The 16,072-nt window shown below is 37.3% G+C and overlaps 1 protein-coding gene across 3 annotated transcripts in view; it reads left to right on the forward strand.

The window, feature by feature from the left end:
- AKAP6 (A-kinase anchoring protein 6) overlaps positions 1-16,072 on the forward strand; it is a 410,046-nt gene that overhangs the window by 321,588 nt on the left and 72,386 nt on the right. For all 3 annotated transcript variants that reach the window (XM_069559473.1, XM_069559474.1, XM_069559475.1), the window contains 2 exons: positions 3,542-3,688; positions 6,752-6,976. In XM_069559473.1, the coding sequence (XP_069415574.1) occupies positions 3,542-3,688; positions 6,752-6,976 (372 nt within the window). The remainder of the gene's footprint in view (positions 1-3,541; positions 3,689-6,751; positions 6,977-16,072) is intronic.

Here is a 16,072-nt window from a genome sequence, read left to right on the forward strand (position 1 = left end):
CTGAAGTTTTGCTTAGGTGGAATCCATCCCCCAGTCCTGGCCATCTTTTGATGATCTTTCTATTTCAAAAAGATTCACTGGGTAGAGTCTTGTAGCATTAGCTGTATGTAGTATTTTTTATTTTTTTATTTACTAGACAGTGAGCATCGACATCCCTTTCATGATGCTTTCTTTCTCTGACCTCACAGTGACAAGGCATCTTGTTCTTTAACATTGAGGGAGGCAGAAAAATGCTTGAGTTGCTCAATGTGTGCCTTCTATACCAGTTTCAAAATGGCTTATTCTTCTGGTTTCCATGGTGACAATTAACACTGTTTCAAGGCATTGTTCCAGTCTCCATTTGGGCAGAATTTTCGGTGTGATTTTTAACAAAAAAAAAAAAAAAAAGGCAGGGGGGAGGTTTTAGGAGGGAAAAAAAGCCTTTAGCATAACTGTCAAAAAAGTTGTCTCAATCAAGTCTTCATGCATTTCTAATTATATTTACTTCAGAAATCCTGTTTTGGCTAACTTCATTTTATAATTCAATTTTAGTATTTGTGCTTTTAAAAAGTAAGCACTGAATAAGAATTTTCTAAAAACTTCTTTAATTCTTAGTTTTTAAAATAAGCTAGTGTTTGTGGTTATATTTAACTGTTTTAAAGTTTTCTTTATATATCTCTATACACACACAAGAGTGGCATTTAGGATAGGAGTGGCCTGTGTCTTTAATTTAGGTCATTCACAGATCTATTAGGAGGCTTCATTAGTCAAAATTGAATTGGCCAAGCAAATACACTTAATAATGTAAATATACCCTTTCAATAGAGTATATTTTATTTTTGACTAGACAGAGAGGCCCACAGCAGGTGCTGTGGGGAAATTAAATACTGGATGCTTATTTACCTTAGCACTCAAGAAAAGCCATCTGACTTTAACTTGTTAATCTCATTTTTGACTATTGGAAGAGTAGTCTGTATCATAATGTCCCTAGACTACAGGACACAGCGGGGCAGCCTCTGCTCACTTACTGCTGTGGACAGAATGAATATGAAGATTAAATTATTTTCTGACTACAGACTAAAGTAGCCCTACTTGATAGAATGACCAAGAACTAGATAGAGCTGGCAGTTGGTTGTCCCTGTCTAATGCTGCTGAGAATGTTGAAGGGAGAAAAGCTAAAACATACTCCCATCAACAAAAATATAACCCTCTGGCATGATGACATATACAGCTTGAGGCCTTAAATTGTATCAGATTCAACCTTCAGAGTGCTTCAAAAATTAAAATAAACATTTTCACCTTAAATTATGTGACATTCTGTTACCTCTTGTGCACATACCAATACTTACCTAACAGTTAGCTGGATTCTCTTAGCCTTTATAGTTTGAAGGCATTGTCCGTCAATCCTCTCTCTCATCAATCTGTTTATACAGTAGGTTATGTGGTGACAAAGAGCGTACCTGAAGACAATTTTTTTTTAACGTAGTAACTTTTTATAATAGCTGTTGCAGTGACTACCAGTGCTAGATTTCACAGAGAAAATTAATTTATTATATCTAAAAGTACATTAATTGCTTTTTAGATATTTCTTATTACAAGACTGTGTTTTTTGTGGGATACATCTAAGCTGTTGCCTTTCATGACTGATCTGCTGTGTAGCTGCTGTTCAAAGTTGGGGTAAAGAGAGAGGGTGAGCATGTTACAAGCGAAAGTGATAACTGGTTGAGGCTTCTCCTGGGTAGCCCAGGTGGAGAACTCCTTCTGTCAATTAATGCACGTGGCATAAGTGAAAGATGTGAATAGAATTCTTCTGCTTGCTTGAAATACTCGTTCCTCTAGTATGATGTCAAAGAAGTCTTACCAAATTAATTATGTAAACCTTTGTCAGCAATATCACCTTTAGTGGGGAATCAGATTGCATACAGCAGATTGCCCTTTCCTCCAATCATTGCTCTGATAAATAAACAGTTAGGTTTCCAGAACGCTTGTTGAGTGTTGAGTCCAAAGGACTTGAGCAGACAGTGTGTTTTATAACTGTTGGAGTAATGTGGTCATGGTAATTGCCTGCCATTAGAAAATGAATTCAGAACTCCCATGTTTCACAGGCCAAATTCTGAAAGAACTCTAAAGCAACCCTTGATTCTTTTCATTATACATATTCATGTAATTTTGGATACTCTGACTCCCTGATCAACATTCATTAATACTATGAAATGCTTTAAATCACCTCATTTAAAACATTTTGTTCTGTGATCCACAAATGACTAACATTTGGAGAAGTTTACATAATACAAATGATGTGCATGTTTAGTGTAAATGAAAGATTAAAATATGAAGCTAAAAGTATGCAAACATATGCAGGAAAATGCTGAGGGCCTATTAACTAAAACAAGGATTTTATACCTTCTTTTCCTTTAAGCTGCTTCTGATTGTATTTTAGTTGGGGATCTTATGAAATATCATGTTCTCAGGTGAATAAAATCACCCAAGTGCTTGGGGAGGTTTTGAACTTGCTGATTTCCTACCTTGCCAGACAAAAGCTTTTCTTACTAGATCTGATAAGGTGCTCATTTTAGCTCAGTTAGGACAATGGACCTTGGTAACCTAACTTTCACGCCTTGAAGAAAGAAGTTTAGGGATTGTCAGTATACATTTGGAAATGTGCTAAAGTGGTAAAATAGGTTTAATACTTTAACCAGAATCTAGTTTTTTTTCTGTTCAGCAGTGTTTTTATGTGCACATTTAAAAAATACATCCACAGTCATTTATAGTTGTCCATAATATAGGACTTTCTAACTATGAAGATAGAGTTATTTGAAGAGAATCACCATAGTAACTGTCACATTAAATAGCACTTACATTATCGCTTGCAAAACATCTTTTAGGAGACACTCACTTGACAGTTTGTTAGAAAACCATGTGTATCAGGGGATGAGAGTTATGTAATTGATTGTGATGTTTGGGGACATTTTATAGTAATCAATAAGGAAGCATAGATTTGTAACCATTCTTAAAGAGGTGTTTTTTTCCTCTCTCTATATATACCTCTTCTCCAAGCCTACACAAGTAAAAAAGTAAATGAAAAAAAAATTAAGAATTCAGAGGACTTATAGGAAAAGGAAAAAATTACACAATTTTTAGAGATCAATTTATTTGTACCACTCTGAGACTGGTCCCTTAGAGGGCAGAAATGACTGATGGGCAATACTCCAGAGCAAATATTGACCAAGACTAATTGTAATATTAAATCCCCCTAGACCAGGTATTTTCATTTGGAATATTTCAAGATAAAGATCAAATATGTATACAAACTTTAGAAAGGCATAAAGCTTATTCAACTAAATAGAATACCTTGGATGTTTGTGTGTGTGAATATATATATTATATATAAAACCATTATCAGCATTTTTCTCAACAACTCAATGTTCTTAGTTTAGCTTCACCATAAATTCTATTGGAAACAAAAACTTTTAACACCCGTGAGCCTCACTAACTCTGTGCTCAAAGATTTTCTAAGAACACCTCTTTCCCTAATGAAATCTTTTTTCTCTTCCCGTTTTAGCGTTACAGTGTGGAAATGTCCATCAGGGACCTGAAAAAGACGGAGCTGCTTAGTAAGGTTGAAGCTTTGAAGAAAGGTGGCGTTTTACTACCAAATGATCTCCTTGAAAAAGTGGATTCAATTAATGAAAAATGGGAACTGCTTGGGGTATTTGCATTTTTATTACTATTTGTAGGTTATGTGTACATTTTTTGTGTAGTGAAGTACTCTATCTGTCTGATTTCTAATTTGAGGCACAAATATCTCTCTTTTTCAATTCACTACCTACATTTCAAACAAGCTATTCATGCTATTACGGGGGAAAAACACTGCTTTTCGTCTTCTGTTGATTTTTTTTTTTTTACTCTGAGCTTGTCTCCTTTCAGATTTTTAATAATTTGGGTTCTTTAATACATAAAAAAGTAAGTAAAATATGCCATGTATTATGGGTAGGCACCAAGTCAACTATAATACAGTGTATCTGATATACACTGACTGTCATGCTTGAATGACTGTTAATAGAATTTATTCCAAAGGTACATGTTGGAGACATCACTGTTTAACTATTTACTGTAGCCTTCAGATGAAAAGTGGGGTTGCCACCACAGCTTTCAAGTCACACTAAAGCCACCAAAACAAAGATGCAAATTTGACCCAAATCTGAATTGTAGAATTACACTGGCCTCTGTTTTGTGCCTCAATTTCCAGCTCACTTTTAACAAAGGCCAAAAAAAAAAAAAGTTTCATGTAATTCATTTCACGCCATGATGGGCTGGGTCTCAGCCAAGCACTGAGATGCAAGAATCTGGCAAAAAGGCAATATAGAGATTCTGTTACCCAGAGACCAGGATGGCACTGTGCAGGGGACAGTTCTGTCCTTTTGTTGGAAGACAGCTGAGAGAGAGAGGTTAGACTCGATTTTTTCATCAACTTCTCTCTTAAATTGCCTTCACTTCAAATCAAGGGTAAGCTAAATTTGTCAATTACTTAAATGATTAATTCTAACAGCTAAGTATGGGTGGTGTCAGTTATGGAGCATGATTTTGCATGCCTTCCCTTTCCTGACTTTTTTTTTTTTTTAAAGGAATAATACTCCAAAAATATTTTGAATAAAAAGCTCTCCATGTACCTTGATGACTTGGAGGAATGCCATGTTCAGTTTATGCCATGCTTAATCTAGGTGATTAAAAAACTGCAAGTAGAAATCCTTGCTTTCTCATCTAAATTCACCACACTCTGCAGTTGTACAAAGTAACTTAAAACATTAAAAGTTTTTATTCTGACTTATTGTTACATTACTTTTCAATTATTATTAATGGCTTTCATTTTATTATATGGTGATTTAGATCCGAACCTACTAAATTCTATAGAATTCATTGATCCCATTTAGGAGAAATGTGGTTAGTGTCTGACATTTTAAAGACTGTTTACTAAATAGATGAGAGCAGCAACTTTATTTGCTCAGTAGATAAAGTGATGGTTTGTCTGTGCTATATTTTCACATATCTGTTTCTAACTTGGTAAATAATTAATAATAATCTTTTTGGAAAATTGTTTGACGTATGTCATATATATAGTTCCCTAAACAAAAACTTTAAATCAAGATAATATTAAAAAAAGAACGAGAATGTTTCACTATCCTTTATGTGCCAAATACCTTTAAAATGGTTGCCATTTTGACAAAAATATCATTCGAATGCAATATGCTGAGTGTTGTTATGATTTCTGGGGAGAGAAGGGTGGAAGGAAAATTTTAACAAAACCTGTGCCACACTACCACCACCAGGCATTCTGCTTTAATTGGCATGATTACATTTTAATTGGCATGAAAAAAATTTAAAGACAAGGATTTTAACTTCTAACAATGGTAAAATAGAGGGATATGGTTTTTAATATTACTTTCATCTAAGGTGAACAGTGTGGAATGGAAATACATTAGAATGAAATGTCAGTGGTGCGTACAGTTTAATCTGTGAAATTTTGTCCCCTGTGCTGCATATTACTCTGTCTCAATTGCATATTAAACAACCCTATCAAGGCAGGCATTGGCATCTGCTGTGCTGACACAAATTGTGAATTAAATGAAATTGATGTCCTCTGTCGTATATTTATGAAGACGGACCATTCTCTGAAGTATTCTGTTTATGAAGAATTTATGATTGCAAACTGTTCCAGAACAAAAAAGTGGCAATAAATTCTTTTTTGTGACCCTACCCTCCAAGGGCATTGATTTCACCTCCTGCTGCTACTTTTGTTACAGCATAAAAACAATAGCTAAATCTGGATTCCACTGAGGGTCTTCAAATTATCAATATTTGCACCATGAAAATACAAGGGTGTTGCCAGGAAAGGCTATTTTTCTGTTACGATCTCCTAAAGATACTATTTACAGAATACTACACAGCAGATGAATGTTGGTTGACTTAATTTTATTTGTGTTTTAAAGCTGATATTTGTAGGTTTAATTCATCCTTATAGATTAACTCCTTTTGATGCTCCAAACAGAGTGTTTTTCACCAAAAAAAAAAAAAAAAAAAGGCAAAAAAGCCTTCTCTGACTATACTCCAAGCCATAGTGGTTCATCTAAGCAGAGTTCTAGCGTAGTGGATTGGGACTCATTTTAACACTTATTTTAGAGAATCGAGCATCCACAAATGTGAAGTGGGAAGAATTGAAAGGTTGAATGATTTCCAGGGCAGGTAAAATCTAGCACCAAGGAGGTGCTGCCCCTTCTTAACAGCCTTGAATCATAAGGTTTGGGGAATTGTACTTCACAAAACAACAAAAAAAGAAATTTCATTCTCTTTTGTGCAGTCTTCTCTTGGCCTCTTTAATATATTGACTAAACTCAAACTTCTATCTCCTGAAATTTTTAGGCAGAGAATTTTTACTGTAAACTCCTGTCATGAGAATACAAATGAATTTTTATCAGTGACCATGGTGAACTTTTGGGTCAGAGCTCCTTTCTGTTAGAGGAAATTATCAGTGAATGAGGTCTTCTTAAGCCTCTAGTGATAGTTAGAACAACACCCATGGCTTGAGAATCAAGTTCTTAATGGAACAATGAGCTCATCTGAACTGAATGTCAGTCGTGACATGGCGGCTGCAGCAGACACCTTCCAGGTGGGCTCTTGTCACCAGCCAAACTGTGATATGTATTTGGTACCTATGCTAATCAGTGTTTTTTCTTTTTTTTCTGTTGGTGTTTTTGTTTTTAATCTGCTGCATTAGAAAACCCTAGGAGAGAAGATCCAGGACACAATGGCGGGCCACAGTGGGTCGAGTACACGTGACCTGCTCTCTCCTGAAAGCGGAAGCCTGGTAAGGCAGCTGGAGGTCAGGATCAAAGAACTGAAAGGGTGGCTGAGAGATACAGAGCTTTTCATCTTCAATTCCTGTCTGAGACAAGAAAAGGAAGGAACAATGAATGCTGAGAAACAACTGCAATACTTTAAGGTAATAAAAAAACAATCAAAGTTGATAAAAAGCTTTCTTTATGGTAGGGATGAAATATTTATCAAGTACATAAAGTATTATACCCATGTATCTATGTATCACTGTGCACTTAAATGTTTCCTTGAATTTATAGACACCCTCCACATTTCTTATATGCCAGCGTCTGTGTGTTTATAAAGATGAACATTAAGCATATCAAATACACATTGTGTAGGGGAAATCTCTACTGCTTGTGGGTTTTGTGCAGTGCCTATTGAAGGAGGGCTTTGATAAATTAAAAGCAGACCAGCAGACACTCAAGACTACCAAGGACTTTGAAAGGCAGACCTACATGTTCTATAAATAATGTGGCTAAAAATACTTCTATAAATTGATATGATAAAAGCACATGATTTAGTTGAAGAGTATTAATGCTAACAAAAGGAAATATAATTTTTACATATGAAAGAATTAGCTACTTACAGAAGGAAGAAATAAAGTAAAAGAGGTTCCTACATTAGAGGCATTTTCCTCCATAGAAAAATGTCAACCTTAGCAACACAGCTGTGTGCATGTTTGTGGTATGTCCATGAAGTGTTCCCCTTGTTTGTTCCCATGGTTTACACAATATCTATTCAAAAGCAGCTTAAAATTCAAATGCTGGCTCTTACCGGCCATACTAGCCTGTACTACTTGAGCCCTCCCATAAATTCAGTGATTATTTGGGCGCTGGTCGGTGTCAGCCTAAGGCTTTTGGGTTGCAAACCTGAATTTGCTGGCTTGAGAGGTTTGAAAGAGGAGAAAGTGGGAAATCAAGAAGGAAAGAACTTCTTGACACCTAGCAAGCGGTTCTTCTCAAAGCCTTCTAGGACCAGGTTTTCTTCATCGCATACCTTCTGCCCTGCCCTCTTTGAGCGGTCTACATATCAGAGAATGTAGTCACATGTAGCTCGCCTTCCCTTGCTCCCCTGCATAACCCAAGAGGAGGCCCCCGTCCAGGGTAAGGGCACTGTATTTCTCAGTGAACCATCTGTATCACATACCTACACATTGCTTTTTACTTGAATTCCTTGTCTGCCATTGAGTTGAAGTTAAAAGTCTCTTGCCAAGGCAAATGGGTTTCACTCTCTAACATCTAATATCCGAAAGATTTGTTATTTGACTTCCGCTTGTTTAACTCTAACCCTCTCCATTTCAGGGAGATGGAGTCTTCAGATATTTCCCTCTGTGTTATTTGAACTTTACAGGTACCTTGCAAAGCATCCTGGTCATCAATAGGCTAGATGTTGTGTAACATATTTCCGTTCTGTTATGCTTGTTTTGCAGCTTTAGTGAACTGGTTAGTGGCCCCAGTTAGTTTTATGACCTTGGTCATAGTTCTTGTATGATCCCTGGTGCCTCAGTTTCTTCATCTATGAAATGGTATGCTGGTAATATGTATCTCACACAGTTATGAGCTCATATGTGTAAATCATTCTTTCTACTTTTTGTAGATGCATTCATAAAGGATGAAATTTCTTAATATTATAAGACCAAAGATGTTACATAATAATTGGAAATAGTAACAGGAAGTTTGTTATTACAGTTATTTATATACCTGCCTACCTACCTACTTGGCTCATACATAGGTAACTGAAGGCCATTGTTTTTCACATCCACTATTATCATAAATGGAAGCATAAGCAGTTCTGCATTGATTCACTGATGCTGCCAAGTGATGTTAGCTTTATGCTTTAGGTTTTTACAGTGTCATCAATGTCATTTTCAGCTAGGTCCTAGTAACAAATTTAAAAGAGATTAAGAGAGACAGAGATATGTCTCTCAGCTTCCAAATCATTAGACGGTTTCTAGGAGTTCCAGTCATTCACTAATACTTTCTGGCCTCTAGGGAATATTTACTACACCTAATTCATTATTTACCATGTTTACTTTAGTGCCTGAAAATCATCATAGAAGTTTTCTTTTAGACGTATTAGAGATACTTTTTGCTGTTTTATTTTTTTCTTCAAAGATGATTTTTCTTTAGAGCATTTTTATGTTTTCAATATCACTATTCATTAAACTACTTTTATGCCCCACTTTCACTTATTTGGCTATTTTTAAAAAAATATAGTTATTATTACATTATAGTTAATATAGTTATTAATAATAACTAAATAATAAATGATAATAATAGCACTTTGCCATCTGAGCCACCAGGGAAGCCCAAACTAATAATACAGTTATTATTATTTTAAAAATAATAAATAATATTTCCTACTCCAAACAACAGATAGGATCTTGATGGTAATATATAGCTCATCTTGTGTTTTTCCCAGCCCTGTTCCATCCCCTGCTACCTTACCTAAGATAGCATGATCCTGAACCCCACATTCTCTATTTACTTGCTTTCCTCTGGTAGGAAGGAATATTTTTAATTTTAGTTGCTTTTAACTTCATTAAAAAGTAATCATGCTGTATGTTATCTTTTAGGATTTCTTTTTCACTTAACATTATAATGCCAAGATTCATTCATCTCATAGAGTGTGGCTGTAATTCACTTACTTTGACATTGTGTGATATTCCATTGTATGTACATGTATCTCAATGTTACTAGCAACATATGAGGTTGGTATTAGGATCCCGACTTTGCAAATGTGGAAACAGGCACATGGAAGTTAAGTTTTGTGTGTCTAAGGCCACACTTGGTAGAATTTGGTTTTCAATCCAGAACTGTCTGACTCTTCTAACGCCCATTCTTTGAACTTCTATGCAAAATTGGTTATTTATTGGTATTTACTAAATGCCTTCCCATGCCAAGTGACTAAAGGGAAGAGCAAGACAGAACTAAATGTGATTGTTTCTTGGTGGTAGTTTTATTAGTCACAGTCTTCAGCAATTTGGCCAGAATAGCAAATTGCTGTAGCTATTAATGATCTGCTGCTGCTGCTGCTGCTAAGTTGCTTCAGTCGTATCCGACTCTGTGCGACCCTAGAGACGGCAGCCTACCAGGCTCCCCCATCCCTGGGATTCTCCAGGCAAGAACACTGGAGTGGCTTGCCATTTCCTTCTCCAATACATGAAAGTGAAAAGTGAAAGTGAAGTCGCTCAGTCGTGTCCAACTCCTAGTGACCTCATGGGCTGCAGCCTACCAGGCTCCTCCATCCATGGGATTTTCCAGGCAAGAGTACTAGAGTGGGATGCCATTGCCTTCTCCAATTAATGATCTAGAGAGGTGAAAATATTTGTGTTTTTGTTTTACATATTTGTACAATATCAGTGTCAATTTTTTTTTGCCATGTGTCACTTTTAAAATTGAAGCTTTTAAAACTTTTTGAGATTATGGAATCCTGATGATTTTCTTTTATGATGTGGAACTCTAGTCTCTTCTAAAGTTTTGACCTTGAGGAATTTGGTCAGATAAGCTAAGTGCATCTAGCATGACAGTACTTTTTTTTTTAATAAAGCTTTATGCATATTTGCTGTAATAAATGTGTTTCCTAGCCACAATTATAAATATTTCTGAGCTGTTTGCTCTTTAGAGCTTCGTGTATAATTAGTTAAGTGTTCTGTATATTACCACATTCATTGGAAGAATGAAACCAAATGTTTGTAATATAATAATATTGTAATATAATGTTTATAACCTGTCAAAGTCATAATTGGTAATAGGCATATGCAGAATACGAACTTTTTACTTACCCCAAATCCAAAAAAAGCAGATAACCTCTGCCTTCCTAAGTGATAAAACCACTTAGATAAGAGAGTTATTAAAGAACCTTTGTATGTCAAAAACTCTTTGCCATGTTCCACCTCTTCTTGTGGGTTCCCAAATGTCTACTGCTGTCATTGGTCACACAGAAGACAGGCTTTATCCACAGGGTTTAGCTTTATGATTCTCCGTTCTCTAAAGTCTCAGGCTTTTAACAGAATGAATTTCTTTATGTGACACCCAGAGTAATGATAGATAGGCCACAGTGCACTGCCCAGGAGAACAGGGAAGGAGGGTGCATATAAAAATGAAAATCCGTCGCTTTGTAGACACGACTGTTTCCTTCTCAGAGCTTGGTCTGGGATGAGAGAAAGGATCACAGTCTTACGTTTTCAGAAAAAGAAAAAAAAAACAATTGTGGAATTTATTTTTTTCCTTTAAGGCAGTAATGTGATAAATGTGGGATTAGACATGAGGCAAAATTCTACCTAAGAAGGAGTCAGAGCCCTGGATGGGAGAGACAGGAAGATGTGAGCCCAGGGACAGAAAGGCAAAAACGGTTCAGGAGTGAACACACTGTGACAACAAAATGCAGAGAGCACATCAGAGATTTAATGAGGCCAGCTGGCAAAGGGCCCCTTAGAGCTGTGTGTGTGCAGCTTCAATGCCATTGGCGGAAAAACACTGCTTTTTAACAGTGACCCTTCAGAGAGAGAGAAAAAAAATAATTCCTTAATCATATGTTCCTTGTACCCCGTAACGAAATTCATTATTCTAAAGACTCAAATTGGGAGAAATTATCCATTACCAGTTAAAGGAGCCTGCAGTGCTGGACTGGGTCCAGAACCAGCCTAGGAAGGATAAGTTTAGACCAGCCAAGAGGCTCTGTCACTGACAAGAACGAGTGGAATAGACATGGTAACCTTCTCAATGACTGATGTCCCAAATTTGCTTACTAATTTAAATTTGACCAAGCACTTCATGCATGTTATTATATTTAAACCTTACCCTAACAATATTAGTTGAAAATTGTGATGACCTTCTTATGTGTGTTTTTATTTATTTTTATGAGTGAAGAACTTGAGATACAGAAAGTTAATGTGAATTCAGACAGCAACCAGCACTGAAGACAGAGCAAAAACCGTGGGCTTTAGGTTCAGATTTTAGTATTCTCCCGTTCTGTCATTTGCTGACCCTTAAATACACTGAAACCTTGTTTTACCGTAAATCAAGGATTAGCAAACATTTTCTGTAGAAAAGCAGATAATACAGTCTCTGTCGCAGTTCAACTCTGCTGTGCTGCGCTAAGTCAGTTCATTGTGTCAGATTCTTTGCGACCCTATGGACCATAGCCTACTAGGATCCTCTGTCCATGGGATTCTCTAGTCAAGAATACTGAAGTGGGTTGCTATGCCCTCCTGCAGGGGATCTTCCCAACCCAAGGATCAAACCCGAGTCTCTTATGTCTCCTGCACTGGTAGGCGGGTTCTTTACCACTTGTGCCACCAGGGAAGCCCACTCAATTCTGCTATTGTAGTATAAAAGCAGCCGCAGACGATATATAAATGATATATATGGTGTGTTCAGTAAAACTAACTTACTAAACTGTTTACAAGAGCAGTTGGTGGGCTAGATTTGACCAGCAGACTTTAGTTTCCTGACCCTGCTCTAGATTACAAAAATTACCAAAAGCATGGTGATGGGTACCATCTGCATGCTAGAACTGCAATTGGAGGAACAAAACATTCTTTTAATAACTGTGACAATGACAACCAGTACTTATTGAGCACTCATAGGAGGCGAGTCACAGTTCCTAATTTTTCCCATTCACTTATTTAACACTCACGGTCCTGAGACAGTTGGTTTACTATCCCCTATTTATGGATGAGAAAACTGAGGCAGGGAAAATGGAAGTTACTCAAGACCATACTGTTAGTCAGGGATAGAGCCAATAGGCCAATAGTCAGACCTAGAAAGCTTGTTCCTGAATCTGCCACTACTGTGTAGACTCATTAGTCCCTGGGTCAGAGAACTATTTCTGGAAGAGAAAAACACATTAATTTGTAGCTTACTCTGTTGTTCCTTCCATTTCTGATTACATGGATAGCCATCTATAGGATGTTGGGTTGTAACCCCATCAGGAGTTATAACCCCTGGCTATAACCTAAAATCAACCCCCATAAACAGAGGGCAGGAAAAGACAGAAGAAAGAAGCTTGACTACCCCAGATTGGTAGTTGGCAGTTTTAATAAGAAAGGAAACAGCAGGTTTGTCATGGGCAACCATGAGACAAGTAGATTTCCATACCTGCCAGAATCTTAAAGGTTTATATAGAGGCTTGACCTGAGTTCAGTCATATATGTAGTCCATTTAGTCTTATCACCCACTCTTATCTCAAGGCCTCATCCTTGGGACGGCTTCTAAGAGAGACAGGGTGGAGACGAGGAGTCCGGTTGCCTAGATTCAGCTTGAAGTTCAAATTGATAGTCATGCGAGTCAGTGTTTTAAATTTTGGAAGTTAAAATTTTTAGAGTAGGGTTTTAAACAGAATTTCAAATTAACTAGGAAGTTTGCAGCATTACTAAGTAATTAGCTGAAAGGGAATATCACTGATGTACTTTTACAAAATAGATAAATAAAAGAGCTAAACACAGTTCACATGGTTTAAGAAGTATTTTCCCAAATCTCACTCTGTCATTTCCAGAAATAAAAATAGAACCAATCTAGCCAAGAGGTTTAGAGGGAATTTCCCATGTCCAGTATAATCAATCTCAAATGGCACCACAAATAATCACACTTCCTGTGTCCTTCAAAACTCTCAACATTAGGAGGTAAGGTTGAGGGACAGAAGAGAATATGCTGAAATTTTGAGATATGAGAAAGGAGGCCATGTACCCTATAGGATCATCTCTGCTGCTTTGTCCTAGAGCCATTCATTACAAACTTGGTAATGATGCTGTTGGCAAAGCTGCAAATAAAGAATTAACAGTAATTCAATCTGGCTGTAACAAAAGCTTGTAAAATGCCTTCAAAATCAACAGACCTCAGACAGGATTAAATCCTTTCTACGTGTCTTAAATACTTTTTTTTTTTTTAAGCTATTATATTAACCATATATGTTCATAAAAAAATACTGAAATCAGCTTTTATCAGATATTTTCCCCCACTGTATATATTTTTAAAAATCCATCATCTAACACTTCTTTGGAAGTAATTTTAAGTAATTGGATACAATCCAGAATTGCCTTGTAAAGAGAAAAACATTGGCTGGATTAAGGTTGAAGTTCAAAGATAGATTTAAATAAATGTTATTCACACTAACCATTGGGGTAGTGGGAAGACCCACAGGAAATTTTTATAGGCAATTCCAGTGTAAGCCTTCTAAAATAAAGAAAATGGAGTAATTAAGGCCTAATTCATTCTGAGTATGCCTTTTTCTAAAAGACACTGAATGATTCCTGAAGTGGGGCATTTTGCCTCTGAGTTAAAGATGCAGAGAGGTAGCTATGTACTCATTTCATATGTGTCATTTGTATTATTGCTCTCAGATGGTAAAGAGTCTGTCTGCACTGTGGGACACCTGGATTCGATCCCTAGTTTGGGAAGATTCCCTGGAGAAGGAAATGGCAGCCTACTCCAGTATTCTTGACTGGGAAATCCATGGATACAGGAGTCTGGCGGGCTACAGTTGATAGAGTTGCAAAGAGTCAGACATAACTGAGTGACTAACACACACAAAGGCTGAGATGGTAATCTAGAAAGATGACAGATATGTCACCTGTCCTTAATTTATCGCTGCCTAGAAAACCACAAATAACTGTCTTTAGGCTCTGAAACCACAGTGATGAATATTTCTGTTCTTACTTGATTTCTTCAGTTCAGTTGCTAAGTCGTATCCAACTCTGCGACCCCATGAACCACAGCACACCAGGCCTCCCTGTCCGTCACCAACTCCCAGAGTTCACCCAAACCCATGTCCATCGAGTTGGTGATGCCATCTAACCATCTCATCCTCTGTTGTCCCCTTCTCCTCCTGCCCTCAATCTTTCCCAGCATCAGGGTGTTTTCAAATGAGTCAGCTCTTTGCATCAGATGGCCAAAGTATTGGAGTTTCAGCTTCAACATCAGTCCTTCCAATGAACACCCAGGACTGGGCTCCTTTAGGATGGACTGGTGGGATCTTCTTGCAGTCCCAGGGACTCTCAAGAGTCTTCTCCAACAACACAGTTCAAAAGCATCAATTCTTCAGCGCTCAGCCTTCTTCACAGTCCAACTCTCACATCCATACATGACCACAGGAAAAACCGTAGCCTTGACTAGACGGACCTTTGTAGACAAAGTTATGTCTCTGCTTTTTATTTTTTTCATAGTTTTAAAGGTTTATTTTTCTTTAAAACCTTCACCCAGTAAATATCAACTGGTTGATTTTTCTTGTGAAATCCAAGCAGTTTCATTTATTTGTTAGTAATAAAGATTGTAACTAGGAAAACCATCTAAATGATATATTCTTCAGATGACCATAATTAACCAAGTAGCTGATAATAAAAGGCAGATGGGAAATCAAGTAAGCATGGATCTATAACATTTTTGCCTCTGAGAAGTTTGGAAAGATAAACTTTCCGTCTTTTTTTTGTTGTTGTTGTTCTTTTTAAATTTAATTTTATTATTATTATTATTATTATTATTTTACTTTACAATATTGTAGTGGTTTTGCCATACATCAACATGAATCTGCCATGGGTGTACACGTGTTCCCAATCCTGAACCCCCCTCCCACCTCATTCCTCATACCATCTGTCTGGGTCATCCCAGTGCACCAGCCCCAAGCATCCTGTATCCTGCATCGAACCTAGACTGGTGATTCATTTCTTATATGATATTATACATGTGTCAGTGCCATTCTCCCAAATCATTCCACCCTCTCCCTCTCCCACAGAGTCCAAAAGACTGTTCGATACATCTGTGTCTCTTTTGCCGTCTCGCGTACAGGGTTATTGTTACCATCTTTCTAAATTCCATATATATGGGTTAGTATACTGTATTGGTGTTTTTCTTTCTGGCTTACTTCACTCTGTATAATTGGCTCCAGCTGCTTTTTGATATGCTGTCTGCTGCTGCTGCTGCTGCTGCTAAGTTGCTTCAGTCATGTCTGACTCTGTGCAACCCCATAGATGGCAGCCCACCAGGCTCCCCCATCCCTGGGATTCTCCAGGCAAGAACACTGGAGTGGGTTGCCATTCCTGCTCCAATGCATGAAAATGAAAAGTGAAAGTGAAGTCGCTCAGTCGTGTGCGACTCTTCGGGACCCCATGGACTGCAGCCTACCAGGCTCCTCCGTCCATGGGATTTTCCAGGCAAGAGTACTGGAGTGGGTTGCCATTGCCTTCTCCGATGTGCTGTCTAGGTTGGTCATAACTTTCCTTCCA

Source organism: Ovis canadensis, chromosome 18 (assembly GCF_042477335.2).
Source record: "Ovis canadensis isolate MfBH-ARS-UI-01 breed Bighorn chromosome 18, ARS-UI_OviCan_v2, whole genome shotgun sequence".
NCBI lineage: Eukaryota > Metazoa > Chordata > Mammalia > Artiodactyla > Bovidae > Ovis > Ovis canadensis.